The 16,053-nt window shown below is 42.9% G+C and overlaps 2 protein-coding genes across 2 annotated transcripts in view; both read left to right on the top strand.

Moving 5' to 3' along the window:
- The window catches only part of LOC145415561 (ionotropic receptor 21a-like), a 10,373-nt gene extending 3,601 nt beyond the window's left edge, over positions 1-6,772 (top strand). The window contains exons 6-13 of the mRNA XM_080284783.1: positions 82-246; positions 620-760; positions 1,500-1,654; positions 2,148-2,261; positions 2,400-2,481; positions 2,841-2,942; positions 3,672-3,742; positions 6,577-6,772. Of these exons, the coding sequence (XP_080140909.1) occupies positions 82-246; positions 620-760; positions 1,500-1,654; positions 2,148-2,261; positions 2,400-2,481; positions 2,841-2,942; positions 3,672-3,742; positions 6,577-6,772 (1,026 nt within the window). The remainder of the gene's footprint in view (positions 1-81; positions 247-619; positions 761-1,499; positions 1,655-2,147; positions 2,262-2,399; positions 2,482-2,840; positions 2,943-3,671; positions 3,743-6,576) is intronic.
- Positions 6,773-6,818: 46 nt separating this feature from the next.
- On the top strand, positions 6,819-15,259 carry LOC145415560 (ionotropic receptor 21a-like). The gene is made up of 13 exons (XM_080284782.1): positions 6,819-6,831; positions 8,241-8,407; positions 8,790-8,957; positions 9,264-9,504; positions 10,183-10,349; positions 10,541-10,648; positions 10,954-11,112; positions 11,582-11,722; positions 11,946-12,100; positions 12,983-13,096; positions 13,966-14,047; positions 14,289-14,393; positions 15,149-15,259. The coding sequence occupies exons 1-13, from the start codon at positions 6,819-6,821 to the stop codon at positions 15,257-15,259; spliced, it is 1,731 nt and encodes a 576-aa protein (XP_080140908.1).
- Positions 15,260-16,053: the final 794 nt, after the last annotated feature.

Raw genomic sequence — 16,053 nt, 5'->3', positions numbered from 1 at the left:
CAGAGTTTTAATGGTCCGATGCCCTTCCCTCTATGCTTAGGGTCAAAAGGTAAGCCTAATGACAGGTACGGTAATCAACAGGTATGGGTCATCGCCTTGGTATGTCTAGGGATTGGGACGATACTCCTGCACCTGACCTCCATATCAGCCAACCACCTCCTCAAAACCGAGAGCGCCTGGGCCACAACCTTCTCCCACAACGTCTTCTACGGCACTGGCATCTTCTTCGGGGTCAGCATGCCTCAGGTCCGTGGCTGTCTAGTTCGGTTTCAAAATTCCGACTGGCAATTTCAGGTCTCAGAAATTTCGGGATTTTACTTGGCGATTCCGGACTTACAGAATTCAGAATTTTTATATGACATTTTTGGACGTCACTGTTTCAGACTTTTGGTTGGAGACTTTTAAGAGATTTCGAACTTAAAGATTTTGATGTTTTGACTGGGGACTTGGAGACTTATTGAGGATTAAGTTGCTGTTGTTGTTGTTGATGATGATGATGATGATGATGATGATGATGATGACAGATGAAGGAAGGACGATTCTGACTATGAAAAAGTCGATAATGATGCAGATTACGATGATGATGATGATGATGATGATGATGATGTATTTGCCTCAGGTCCCCCGCAGTGACGTGACCCGCAGCTACTTCATCATGTGGGTGTGGTACGGTCTGCTACTGACTGTGGTGTACCGCTCCTCACTGACAGCCTTCCTCACCATACCACTCACACAGGCGCCCATAAACACCCTGCAGGAGGTAGGATACAACTGCTGACAAAACTTAACACACTCCCACTGATAGGGTGCGGCATTTAAAGCATCGTATAGCCACAGATTAAAGCCCTAAATGATGCACTATTAAACTGGTGACTCCGAGATTTGCTAGAGTATATAATTATGCAACTGTTAACGATGACACTGATACCCGTGGACACTTTCAGATCAAATTACAACCTAAACACTAAGTAGTAATAGGCGTACTAAAGCTTCAGCCTACAACCTAACACACTAAGCAGTCACAGCCTCAAACCACATCCTAAGCACCAGTCAGTAACAGGATGAGTTTTATCTCGGTGTGAGTCCCTGGCTGTGACCTTCCTTTGCAGTAGTTCATCTTGGGATCTACATGTAAAGCGGCTACGGTGAGTTCTAGGGGAAGATTGGAACGTAGCAAAAATTTTATGTCTTCCTTACTATCCCTTCTGCAGTGATTATACAGAACGGGGCGGAGGACATCGGGAACTTAGGCCATATAGCCCGTTGCGGGTTATTCACTCACGGTCCTGCGATAAAGACCGCCGTATAAGCCACAGTTTCCTCCCATAGGTGTTGCCCTACGGTACAAAGGGTGGACTGGCACCTAAATCTAGTGGCACCAGCTGCTCAAACAAAGATTCGAATCCTGGCGTTATTAAGCCGGCTGCTTCACAATTAGTACCAGTAATTACTTGGCAACCACTATAGTCAAGAGGCATAAATCTTACCTTCTTCTTCAGCTGGTGTCGTCGAACCTGCCAGCCTGGGGAGCGACGGGCCTGACGTTCAAAAAGATGCTGGAGCAGAACCCCGACCCCATGGTGCAACAACTGGCCCTCCGCTACCAGCCCGTCAGTGGCGCAGAGGAGGGCATCCATCTCACCGCGCAAAGAAAGTGAGTTCAAAGGAGATCTCAGGGTTTTAGAGGCGTTCACAGGAGTTTAAAAGAGATCTCAGGGTTTTAGAGCGTTCATAGGAGTTCAAATGAGATCAAAAGATTACCCAGGAAAGCACAGAACTACAGATCCACCAGTTGTTCTTAAGGCCTCTTGGCTATGACGCCCTGCCTAAGACGTCCCTTTTTCTCAGCACTGTTGCAGGGGTATGATCTACGTGCCTCTTCAAGAAAAATTACCCTTGAAGACGCCTACCACAGCAGCCAATAGCCAAACTAGCGATGGAGGCAAAAGATAGTACATAACATTAACTTAGAAGGGGCGCCTACGTGTGGTGGAACTTAACATAACGGGGCGCCTCAACTGCCTGGCTATATAAACGTCCCTCACCTACTTCCCTCTTCCCCGAAAGGATGGTGGACTGCAGGAGAGGGGCAACTTAAGCTGATTTCAGGTATACACGAGTCGTCAGAGTTAATCAATGTTTTACAGGTACGCTATGATGGAGAACCGCCAATTCCTGGAGTACATGATCGCCACCAACTACACCAACAAGTATGGCGAAGAAACCCTGCATGTTATGGCCGAGTGCTTCCTGCCGTTTAGGTGAGGTGTCGTGGTAATGATGATGATGAGGGAAATAATGATAATAATAATATAATAATAATAATAATAATAATAATAATAATAATAATAATAACAATAATAATAATAATAATAATAATAATAATGCCTCGCCAACAGGATCGGTATGGCTATGCCCAAAAAGGCGCCCTACAAACCCAACTTCGACAGGGTGGTGCAAAAGGTGGTGGAGGCGGGGCTGGTGAGTGGACGAAAGCAGGAGTCAAAATTAAGAGATATATATATATTCCTTTTAGTTCTTCTCAAAATTACATTACATTTTTCTTTTTTCTCAAAATTTGGTAAGATTTTTTTTTTTTAATTACTTTTTCAAATTACCTTACTTTTTTTTAGGACTTGTAAAATTTGGATCCGATTTTTTCAATGCTTCTCAAAATAGGATTAGAGTTTTGTCCTGTGTGTGTGTGTGTGTGTGTGTGTGTGTGTGTGTGTGTGTGTGTGTGTGTGTGTGTGTGTGTGCGTACTATTCTTCAGCAAGTAACAAATGCCTGTGACATGTACCTGTGAGTGTTAATACCTGTAATATCTCTCTCGCTACAGGTAAGGAAGTGGTTCAGTGACATTATATTCAGCAGCCGCAAGAGAGGGTCGGGGGGAGGCCAGAAGAGGAGAGGAGGGGCACTTTCTCTCGATAATCTACAGGTAAAGTCGTCATCATCATCATCATCATCATCATCATCGTCGTCGTCAGTGTCATTATTGTTATCATCATCATCATCATTGTCATCGTTATCGTTATCATCATCATCATCACCATCATCGTCATTATCATCATCATGGTCGTCATCACTGTCATCATCGTCATCATCATCATCATCATCATTTATCATAATATTAGCATCGTTTTCATTTTCAGTTTGGTATCAGTAAAATCAGTATAGATAAATAAATAGATAACTGAATGGATGAATGAATAGATAGATAGATAGATAGACAGGTAGGTAGGCAGACATCTAAACAGACAGAAAAGATGGCGATATACAGAGATAGATTGACAGACACACAAATGGAAGAAGAGATAGGTAAACGGATGAAGAAATTAGCAGACAAACAGAAGATAACACACAAACACAAACAGCTGAGAAACCAGACAAATCGACACCATAATGGATATAAAAAAATAAATAAATAAAGTACTTCAGTGCCATATCTCCACGTACCTTCCCGTAGGGCGCATGGGAGACAGAGAATAGAGATAGACGGACTGACAGAGAGACAGCCACGTAAATAGATAAATAGACTGACAGAGAGACAGAGAAAAGACAATACACAAGGACAGGCGACTGAGAAAACCCCAAAACTGACAGGAAAATGGACGTAAACACAAAAAAATTCCCATACTGCAGTGCCACACCACGTACCTTCCCCCAGGGCGCCTGGCTGCTGCTGGGGAGTGGCCTAGTGGGCTCCCTGGCGTCCTTCGTGGCGGAGATGATGATCAGGTGGAGATGATTAACGAGCCTCAGCACTCCATACCTGACGTGAAGAAAACTACATTAATGAAAATGATAGTGATTAAGAAAGGAGAATAAATAAGAGAATTTTTAATGCATTTATACTTTTATTATTATCCTCCATGATAAAAAAATAAAAGCCTTTACATCACTGAAATTTCCTTATCACAAACTCTCACTGTAAGTTAAACACTATTTTGATATTAAACTCCATATCAAGTTGTCTCGAGTGAGTACTATATGTTCTCAGTTGAAAGTTTTGACATTACAACCTCACTCATTTGAATATGCTGAAGTTATACATTTTCAATTAATTGTTTTGCCAGTTTAACATTACTGAATGAAATATTTTTTTCGACAAGACCCATTAAAAACGTAAGATTACTTTTAATTAAACAATTAGATAAAGCTATTAAAAATTTAGTCCACTGATTATGCTCTTAATTAAACAGCGGCTTTCATCGTTTAAAAATTTCTCAAAAAGTGTTAATGAATATAAATCTAGAATAAACACTCTTAATTAAAAGATTCCTGATTAAACTCTTTATTAAGAGCTCTCACAAAATAGCATCGTAATTTAAAATGATATGGAATGAAAAATCTCTTATCTTTTTTTAAACAAAAGATTTTGACATTTGAATAATATATCTTGTTCTGAATATTCTGAAAGTAATTACTGAAAATATTCTTGATTTCAGTACCTTTATAATTCTTGACTATACATTATTTTTATCGAAAACTCTCTCGCCAAAAAGCTAGTTATAACTTTCTTAAACATCCTAATGATAAAACTTTTTCTATGAGCATTCCATGACATAATATTACACTTAGGCTAACACCTGACGAATCTGCCCAGCTAAAAGAAATCCCAAGAGTCAAAAGTTACATCTCTCTCTCTCTCTCTCTCTCTCTCTCTCTCTCTCTCTCTCTCTCTTATGTATGAGAAAAATAAAATATACCGAATAAAAAGAAACATACTTTACTTTGAAACAATAATTGTTCACATTGCCTCTATATTGTCAAGTGATTTAGGAAATGTAACTGTTTGCTTAATACATACATACCGGTATATATATATATATACACAAATGATTCACTCAAATTCAAAATGTCTTCCCCGAGCAGAATAAAAAGTCTGGTGTAAACCTGGTTGAAGTGGAGATGTTATCGAGCTGAAGGGGTTTAGGCGTATAAGATTATCTGGAAACAAAACAAAAATCTTTTAAAATACCTCATTGAACTGAAGGAGGCAGTCAGGAAATTTTATAAACATAGATAAAATTATATCGAAAATAACAACGATTGTGCTTTGCTAAATGCAATAAATGCCTTCTGATGACAGCAAAAATATAACCAGAATGACACAGTCGAAATGAAGGGGTTACTGATGTGAGTGGGGGAATTAAAACCCCCTACCGGAAATGTTAGGTGGGGGTTGGAGGGCAAACTGATGCAATTTTCCAATAGTCTCACGGGCTGGTTCGATTCTCCGATGCTCCCACACACACTCGCCTCCCAAATACCACTCTGAACCCTGACTGCTGCCAATGTCGAAGGATAGATATATAGCTAGGCTGATAGATATACAGGTAGGTTGATAGATGTACATATAGATTAATGGCTAGATATATAAATATACAGTTAGAGTGGCAAAAATATAAATAGATTGATAGATAGATAGGTAGATAGACACGGACATGCAGACAGATAAATATGTATACAGATAAGCAGAGAGAGAGAGAGAGAGAGAGAGAGAGGGAGGGAGGGAGGGAGGGAGGGAGAGAGAGAGAGAGAGAGAGAGAGAGAGAGAGAGAGAGAGAGAGAGAGAGAGAGAGAGAGAGAGAGAGAGAGAAATACCTACAAAGATGTATACACATGCATTAAAATCTAGAAAGATAAATACAGAGATTGAGACGGATTTACAGATAGATGGATAGATAGACAGGTAGATAAACAGATAGATAGAAAGATGGACAGACAGACAGGTATGTTTCTCTGGAGTAAGTGAACAGTATTGAATACCATTTTTGTCACCTTTGTTCTCATTGGTGCGTTACATTACCCTGACTGTGTGTGTGTGTGTGTGTGTGTGTGTGTGTGTGTGTGTGTGTGTGTGTGTGTGTGTGTGTGTGTGTGTGTGTGTGTGTGTGAGAGAGAGAGAGAGAGAGAGAGAGAGAGAGAGACACACACACACACACACACACACACACACACACAGAGGGAGGGAGGGTGGGGGGAAAGGGGATAATGTCAGTCAGGTAAACAGTATATACACCTGAGTAACCTCCACACCTGGTATCATAGTCTTGTCCAGGTAGCCACAGGATGAAGCTCTTGCCTCTCAGGTGAGCCTCTATGTTGTATTTAAAAGGCTCTCTATCAGTCTATCTATCTATCTATCTATCTATCTATCTGTCTGTCTGTCTGTCTGTCTATCTACATATTTATATATCTTTTTGTCTGCCTCTGTCTATGTTCATCTGTTTGTCACTATTTATGTCTGTCTGTCTATCTAACTACCTACTGTCTATCTATCTGTCTGTCTTTGTCTATCTATCAATTTCTCTATTTTTTTATCTATCTATCTTCCTTTCCTTATCATTTCTTTTCCTATAATTCTTCGTCTATTTCCCTTTTCCTTCACCTTTTTCGTCTTACTCTTCCCTACCTCTTCCACTTTTTCTTTATTCCTCCTTTTCTTCTTCATCGCCCTTCTTCTACTTTTCCTCATACTTCTTCTTCTACTTTTTCTTCATTCTTCTTCTACTTCTCCTTTATTGTTCCTTTTCTACTCCTTCAACCCCCTTCTATTCCTCTTACAGCGTGATGGTACTGGCGGTCGTAGTAGATGTGAAATTCGGCTCCATTAAACTCGGTCCAAATGCATCCCTAGGCCAAGAACTCACCACTAAGAGAGACACTACCGAAACTACCTACAGACGCTCTCTCCTACCCTCCCCAGTAGCAGTACACGGCAGTAGCATCATACCAGTCCTTCAGCATATTGTCCAAGAGTAAGTAGATATGATTTCCTGCGTACAGATTACTTACAGACTTATTCGGTATGGTGTCCAAGAGTAAGTAGTGAGGTTTATGGTATTGGAGAGGGAGGCCTTCACGTGATGGAACCTATATGAGCAGACGGTGGAGCTGCCCGGTTATACAAACGTCCCTTAATCCCCTCCCTATCCCCTCAAGACGATGCTGGACTATAGAAAAACGGGTAGCTCTGGCCTGCAGTCCACTGGGTTCACGTACAGATGGCCTTAGGGTTGCAACGTCTTCTGCACTGTTATCCTTGTACAGTCCATCAAAAAATAAAACGAGGAAGGGGTCTGATTATATCCTAACTGATCGATAAAGGAAAGGAAAGGAAAGGAATAATAAAGAACTAGCATAATGTCAGAATACGGCTATGGCACTAAGTCGCCTTTGAGAGATATGCCGTCGCCAATGTTGATAGAGTTGGCGTTGATAAATACGGCAGTGGCAAAGTAGGCACTGATGAAGACGGCGTCGATAAAGTAAACATTGATAGGTAGGCATTGGTAAAGTTGACATAAACAGGGTTGGCGATGACAGAGACAGCGTTGAGATGGGGCGCTGGCAGGGTAGGCGTTGATAGAAGGAGAGGGAAAATAAAGGTCGGAAGAAGTATGGATATAGCAAGAAGGGAGTGGCTAGAAGAGGAAAAGAGGACAGTAAGGAGACAAAATGGGTTCCTTTAATCGCCTCTTACAAGCAATGATACTGAGGAAGTATTATTTCCCCCCTCCCAAGGGGGTAATGATCAATATAGCTCGTAACGTATTGACGTGATTAATCTGTTAGCATCTAAACGAGCATATGATAACAGTACTGATAAGGAAATGTTAAGCGACCAATATGTAAGGCAACATTATGAAACAAAATGTATTAATGTGTGGTAGAATCATCTGGGATTTTGCAACAGCCATCGTCTGTGGTGTCAAATTGTTTAGCGCGAAATATATACCGATACTTTTTTTTTTTTAATTAACTGTACATGCCCCAGATTCCTAGGCGGGTGCTGGCTCTCTAGTTTGTGGGCCTCTTGTGATGATTCAGAAGGGGAGCTGACGACCTTAGCAGCACCTAGCCTACACCTTATCACTGGAGGCATTATAGATTTCTTCCTCACCAGCTGCGTCTCCTTCCGCTGTCCCCACCTTCCTGCAGGCTTGCTGGTACTTTCCCTGCCATAGCTGAATAAGTGTGTTTGTTCCCGCACATTTTTCTTTAGTCTTCAAAAATAAACTTCGTATTCTTCATCGACCCCTCCTTCCTTCCAATTGTTGTAGGTTATAGAGGAATGTGTGTGCTTGTCCCTCATATTATTGTTTATTCTCCACAAACCCACTTCCTCAGCAAATGTTTCTTCTGCCTCCTCCTCCTTCTTACTGGCTTTCTGGTGCTATCCTTGTCAGATTCCTGGGTGGATGTGGACTTTCGATACTGTGGGCCCCAGGTGAGGACTCAGAAGGGGAAGTGTCGGCCCTCCTGCAGCGCCTCCTTCACCCCCTGGCACTGGTGGCACTACAGGGCACTCCTGAGGGTGTTCTGGCACTGCCCAACACCACCACCCTCACGCCCGCACACCGCGCATGCTCTGCCTACATCATCATCGCTATGGAGGTTGGTGTGTGTGTGTGTGTGTGTGTGTGTGTGTGTGTGTGTGTGTGTGTGTGTGTGTGTGTGTGTGTGTGTGTGTGTGTGTGTGTGTGTGTGTGTGTGTGTGTGTGTGTGTGTGTGTGTGTGTGTGTGTGCCCTCCATTCTTTTAGATATATATATTCATTCTTTCAATACAAGCATCGTTTCCCAGAATTTTTATAGGGAAGACTATTTTGGAATGCAGCACCTTGAATCAGTGTTATAAGACTGCAATGAAGATGATGATTCAGACGATGACGATGAAGATAAGGAAAACGACAAAAATGGTGCAGATATCAGCTACAAACGACGATAATGTTTGTTAGAGATGATGGCTTTTTTTTTTCTCTCTATTTTTATTTTCAGAGTGGCAGTGAAGGTGTGCGTGGCCTGGTGGTGTCAGGTGGGGTGGAGGAGCACCTGAGCTACCTGGGTCGCTACATCTTCGTGACGGGGGCGGAGGTGGGTGCAGCCAGGGTCGTACTAGACAACCAGGTCATGGCTTGGAGACCTCACGCGGTTGTCATTAAAAAGGCAAGTTAAAAATCTATATTAATTACTAGTTACCGGGTAGAACTGTATTATCTTTTTTATTTGACAGGGATTTCCGACTACTTAAAAACACAAATAGTAGGCTGTAGGTACGATGTAGTTTTAGAGCACAGACTATCGTGACCTGTTATGGATATGGTTTTTAATGTTTAACCTGGGATGACCTTTCTAAGCTGAATATAATCGTTTGGTCACAGGTGAAAGGGGGTAAATACGGAGAAGGAGGAGGAGGATGCGGAATAAACTATCCTCTCCAAATCACTCTAACTTCGCTATTCTCTTGGACAGTCTAGTCGGCCTGGAGCCATTGGGGAGTGGGAGGTGTGGAGCCATCTGTTGTTCCGTGGCGGTGTGGGCGAAGTGACCTACTTGGCTGACAGATGGCGCAATGGTGCACCTCAACGTCGAGCACAACTCTTCCCGGACAAGCTGGATGACTTTGGAGGGAGTCAGCTCAAGGGCCTCACCTTTCATTACCCTCCTGCCATTGTTGAGACGAAAGATGCTGATGGTAATGCTACCTATGATGGTGAGTACTGAGGAAAAGCGAATAATAAAATAAAAAAATAAAATAAAAATTCCGGAAGGCACTAAAGCACATCACACACTGTCATACCTCACACTGTCATACTTAGCATTATGGTACCACATACTGCCGCCACACCTGACACTACCATACCTCACACTGCCTCGCCTAAAATACACCTCACATTGCAACAGTTCACATACACAAACACACACACACCTCATTCTGCCACATCTCGTACGGCATATTACCCCACTTCACACTGTCAAATCTCACACTACGTCTCACACACACGGCACTCACTGCCACACCACACCGTCCAACTCTGGACTGCCATATTACACAACACCAACAGTCCTAGTGAAGTATGTCCTACTGAAATACACTCAACTTGTATCATATTAAAATGTGCCCTATCATATGTATGCTTCAGTTTGTCCTACCCGTGTGTCCTAATAAACGGTGCCCTATGCATGTGTCCTAGTGAAGCGTGTCCTAGTTAACTGTGTCCCTCCACGTGTCCTGCATGTATCGAAGTGCGACTGACGAAGCTGCTAGGAGAGGCCCTGAAGTTCCAGGCCTGTACTAATCAAGTGTGTCCTGATGAAATGTGTCCAATTTGTTCCACCACATGTCCTACTGGTCCTACTTGTCCTACTCATCCCTCCACGTGTCCTGCAGGTATGGAGGTGCGGCTGATGCAGGTGCTGGCGGAGGCCCTGAACTTCAAGCTACACCTCCAGGCACCTCCAGACGGCCGCCTCTGGTATGGCATATTTGACGAGATGCAGCACAGGAGGGGGTTCATCGGGGCTGCTACATTCTTCGTGACGGTTAATGCTTTGGAGGTGAGTAGATAGATGGATAGATGGATGGATGGACATAGGTAGAGGTGTGTATGGACAGAAAGACAGATAGACAGAAAAACAGATAGAGTAAGGTAGATAGGCAGGTAGATACAGACAGAAACGGAGACAGAGTGACAGAGACCTTGCCACATAAATACCCCAACTCCTAATCTGTCATTCTTGCTGCTAAGGTTGTGGACATGACGGAACAGCACGAGGTCCAGGGAGGCTGCTTCATCACGCCCCTTCCCCCGCCTCTACCCCGCCTGGTGGCCCTCGTCTACCCCTTTTCCAACGAGGTACAGTCGCAGCATATAATTCCGAAAAACGTCTTCTAAACTCAATCGTCTCGCTAGGAATAAAAAACGAAAAAGACGTCAATGTACTAATATGGTTAACTTTAGATTACAATCTTAACTCTAGCCCTGTAGCTGTGAATTCAAATAAGTATACCCCTCTAACTCTATGCAGAATCCCTTCAGTTTCCTATATCCTGTATCCTACCTCTTTATCCCTGTAACTCAATATTCCCTTTGTCTTGTGCCTCTATAGCTTGTAATCCTTGTACCCGTGTAACCCTGTGTACCCCACGTCAACGGTACAGGTGTGGGCTGTCACCGTGGCCTCCCTGGCGGTCGGTACCTTTCTCCTCTACGCCGCCTCCTCCCTCGCTACCCACACCACGCCTGGCCACGACTCCCTCTCCTACGCACACTCATGTCTTTATGGGTTTGGCATCGCCCTGGGCAACTCATTTCCGAAGGTGAGACAGAGAGACAGAAAAACGGGCACACACACACACACACACACACACACACACACACACACAGATAGAATGTTTTAAACAAGTAGGTTACTAGGATGATGATGATGATGATGATGATGATGATGATGATGATGATGATGATGATGATGATGACGATGATGATGATGATGATGACGATGATGATGATGATGATGATGATGATGCTTTTGTTGATGACTATGACGAGGCTGATGAAAATACTGACGATAATTATTCGAGAAATGATGCTCATAATGAGGATCCCCATTCATCTGTCTATCTTTCCATCCATCTATCTATCTATCTATCTATCCATCTATCTACCTATCTATCTATATTTGATGAAGACTCTAAGGAAGTCACTTAAGCTAATGACGGCAGCAAAAAATAAATAAATAAATAAAGATAACTACGATCTTCCTATATCTTTCGGACTTTTTCCTGCCAGATCCCTTCGAATGACGTCACCCGCTGTTACCTCATAATGTGGGTCTGGTACGGTCTTCTGCTTACTTTGGTCTACCGTTCTGCTCTCATCGCTGTCCTCACCATACCACTACCCCAGCCGCCCATCAATACGCTTCAGGAGGTACAGCAGGGCTCAGAAGTTACCATACACCCTTTCAAATCTACAGCCGGAGTCATTAAGTTGATATATCCCTTAAAAATCTACAGCCAGAGTCAGTAAGTCCTTAAATACCCTCCAGGACTTACAGTTTCACGGACAGAAAGATAAATTAGACAGACAGACAGATAAATAGATAGATAAACAGATAGATAGATAGATTAACCCTATTTTTTTCCACCTGCAGCTGGCGCAGTCCCCCATTCCCTTCGTGGGCTCCGTCGGCACCATCTTCCTGAAGCAGATGGCCACCAGCACAGATCCCGTTGTGCAGCAGCTGGCCAGGCGGTACAAGGCAGTGGACACGCCGGAACAGGGCCTTCACCTCACCGCAGACAGGCAGTAAGGCCAGGAGCACGGAACACGGGCTTACGGAACACTTAGAACACGGATGGGGTGCTAAGGAGCATGGACGGAACACTAGGATAGAATTTTAAGACGAGGATATTTAGGGGAAAATAACGTCATCCCAAACAGGCAGTGGGCCAAGGAGCACGGAACATGGGATTTGCGGAACTCAAGGTTAAGGAACACATATTTAGATATGATTCTGAGAGGAGGAAAGCGGTGGAACTCGATGATATAATAGGATGGAACACAAATGAAAGAAATACTGGTTTGAGGAACAAGGAACACTGGCTTACGCAACACTGAGAACACGGATAGAGCACTGGGGAACATGGACGGAACACGAACATGATTTTAAGTCGAGGATATGGGTGGATCTATATGACAAAGATGGACTGAACTGTAGGATTTGGAGAGAAGAAGCACTACGACATGATGAAATAAGGTGTAGTGGAATTAGGAGGGAACACAGGCTTAGGGAACACTGGAACACGGAACACTACGACACGGAACACCAGTAAAGAAGGAGCACTGGGTCACGGAACACTGGTTATGGTAAATGGATGTATGAGCCCAAGGATAATTTCCCCCCTTCCTTCTTCTACAGAGGGGGCCTTCACGTGGTGGCACCGATATTGCTGGGTGTCTCTGTTATCAGGTTATACAAACGTCCCTCATCTTCCCTGTCCCTTGTACGGAGGAAGATGGCTTGCAACTTCAACCTGCAGTCCACTGGGTTCACGTCTACATGAGGCTAGAGTTGCTACACTAAACCCATCTCATTCTTAACAGTGGGAAACAGAATTAGGATGATGATCATGGTTATGATGATAGTTTTAATTTTCAGTGGCTTCAAGAAAACCTCCCTCACCCCAGGTACGCCCTGATGGAGAACCGTCAGTATTTAGAACACGCAATAGCCTCAGACTACACAGACAGCAATGGAGAGGAGACACTGCACATCACCAAGGAGTGTTTTTTGGCTTACAGGTCAGTGCTATATAAAGGAATGAAGCGCTTATCATGGATCGGCGGGTGACAGGACGTACAGAAGATGACCTTATATTTGTCCAGTTTCTGCATATTGTATCGTATTTGAAATCTCCTTGGTCGCTAGAGTTTTCCCCAGATGAACAAAAGAGGTATATGAGAGCGGGGGATGTGAGCTGGGAGCAGGGCAGTGAAATGGCAGGGGAAAGGGCGACATGAAGGAGATTTGTTTGTGGCCACCCTTTGAGGGATTAAGGTGTCTGGCCATAGATAATTAGACAGATGAACAAACTCGGTCTTGTTTGCACTCGGATAAATAAAATGTCTAGTTGTGTCCTGAGTACAGCTACCTAAATGTGCCCACACCAGCAGAATGGTAAATCAATCTTCATTTTTTTTATGGGGATGAGTTTGAATCAAAGTAATTATTTTCATATTGAACTTTCCTGAGCTAAATGAAGGATTCTATACCTGTTTCACATTAAATTGGGCCAGACTTTCGTTCTCTTGCTTATTTCACGTAGCTCAGTGGCTGAAAAAGACGTTGCAACGGTTCTACGTCCTACCATAGCTCTCCTTCGTGACTAGCATCATATTCCAGTGTTAATCTTTTGTTACACCTCGACATTCAAGATGAGAGGATGGCAATTTAGGCCAAGTTAGGGATAAAAGGGTATAGAAAAGAAACGTATAATAAATTAATAAAAAATAAAATAAAAATAAATGCATTGAATCCATCCATAGCCTTTAAAATTTTCCCCCAATAATTTAATCAAGACAGAATAAAAAAAATGGATAGTTTGTAGCCATCCTTGGACTTAAACCTATTCCTCAGCTTAAGGAAATCGTCTGTGTTCTCCCTTGGACAGAATCGCCCTGGTGATGCCCGAGAAATCGCCCTACAAGCCTAACTTTGATCGGGTGGTGAGGAGGGTGGTGGAGGCGGGATTGGTAAGAATGTAGCAGCAGTAGTAGTAGTAGTAGCAGTAGTACTAGTAGTAGTAGTAGCAGTAGTAGTAGCAGAAGTAGTAGTAGCGGCAGCAGTAATAGTAATCATCATCATCATCAACATCATCAATCATCATCATCATCATCATCAGTCGTCATCATCATCATCATCATCAGTCATCATCATCATCATCATCATAATACACAACAATAATGCCCCCTACTACCACCCCCCCTCCCCTAGGTCGACTTCTGGAATCGGGACATCCTGCTGAGGAGTAGACGACGAGGCAGCGACGCACAGGACGACGGCGACGACAGGAGGGTGCTCACTAATGACCATCTCCAGGTACTGGCCCGTGCTTGACGCCTTCGTGGGGTGGCACCGAAATGGTCAGGTGGATGAACTGCCTGGTTGTGCAAAACGTTACTTGACCACTTCCCTATTCCCAGAAAAAGAGGATGGTGGACTGCAGGATGAGGGCAAAATAAGCCTGCAGTCTACTGGGTTCACGTTTCAGATGACTTTAGGATGACAACTACTACTGCTACTACTGTTTCTAATACTAATACTTCAGTACTACTACTATTTCTTCAACTACTAAGACTACTTCTTGAACTACTACTACTACTGTTACTACTACCACTACTACTACTACTGCTCACTGTTACCTCTATTTACAGTGGCGTATTATTATGTTTACATCCGCACTCGTGGAGAGAGAGAGAGCTGGTGTTATGTTTTGAGCGACGTGTGTGTGTGTGTGTGTGTGTGTGTGTGTGTGTGTGTGTGTGTGTGTGTGTGTGTGTGTCGTGTTTAACAAAATAATCCAAACATTTTTTTATCCGAAATTAGCCTAACTTGGTGGGAGTGGCCCAGTTCCCTAAAACAAACCACCTAGAAAAAATGTGGGCTTAGACATCAACACAATGAGATGGACAAATAGATAGATAGATATACAGACAGAGAGATAAATAGATACAGATAGATAGATAGACAGAGACAGATAGATAGATGGGTCATAGGCAGACAAAACAGAGGCAGCTAAATAGATAGATAAATAAACAGATAGATTTTGAGTGAGAGTTACTAATATTGCACAGCCCCCTAACCCGGATCTCTCTACTAAGGGTGCGTGGCTGATCCTGGGCGTGGGCTACCTCTCCTCCCTCCTCGCCTACGTCATAGAAAAGGCCATTGGAAGACGCCCCTGAGTCGCATCGCCCCCGCCGTTCGATACATAGAGCGTACAGACTTGGAGGCCCTTGACTGGTGGATTTGGTTTCATGAGAGAGAGAGAGAGAGAGAGAGAGAGAGAGAGAGAGAGATTATTTATACAGAGAAGGTGGTGGTGATAATGACGATGATGATAATGACTAAGGACACATGATAATGATGATGATGATGATGATGATGATGATGATGTTGATAATGATAACGACTCTGATGATGATGATGACGATGATGATGATGGCGATGACGATAATGATCAAGACTCTAATGATGATGGCGATGATGATGATGATTAATGATGATAATGATAGATGATGTGTTCCTCTCATAAAATATTGTGTACTTAACCTTTCTTAAAATCTACTTAAATTACAAATCACATAAATCTTTTAATAACTCTAGATCAGCAGTTATTATTATTCTTTTTTATTTACTTATTAATGTATTTATTTATTTATTTATATTTTTATTTATAGGTATTGGGGATCCTTAATTTTTATGCCGCTTAATTTTTCTTAGACATGATGATGATGATGATGATAAGAAGGAGGAGGAGGGGGAGGAGGAGGAGGATGTGGGGGAGGAAGAGGAGGAGAATGACAACGATGATGATGATGATGATGATGATTTTCTAACCCTTTCTTTATGTCACGTCTCAGCAAAATAAAATCGTCAGGAGTTTGAACGAAATTTTAAATGAGCTTTCTTTAAGAGAGAGAGAGAGAGAGAGAGAGAGAGAGAGAGAATGAGTCAGTGGAGGTGTTTCTAATCTCTC

This window comes from Coenobita brevimanus, chromosome 103 (assembly GCF_032717465.1).
Source record: "Coenobita brevimanus isolate Jiangsu-jjx chromosome 103, ASM3271746v2, whole genome shotgun sequence".
Taxonomy (NCBI): domain Eukaryota; kingdom Metazoa; phylum Arthropoda; class Malacostraca; order Decapoda; family Coenobitidae; genus Coenobita; species Coenobita brevimanus.
The sequence above is the reverse complement of the archived record's forward strand: the minus strand, read 5'-3'. Positions and strand labels throughout refer to the sequence as shown.

Excerpts from the sequence above, each read along its gene's own strand:
- LOC145415560 (XM_080284782.1), top strand. Across the intron at positions 8,408-8,789 it reads ACATCATCATCGCTATGGAG|AGTGGCAGTGAAGGTGTGCG; the intron begins GTTGGTGTGTGT and ends TTTTATTTTCAG. Across the intron at positions 8,958-9,263 it reads ACGCGGTTGTCATTAAAAAG|TCTAGTCGGCCTGGAGCCAT; the intron begins GCAAGTTAAAAA and ends TCTCTTGGACAG.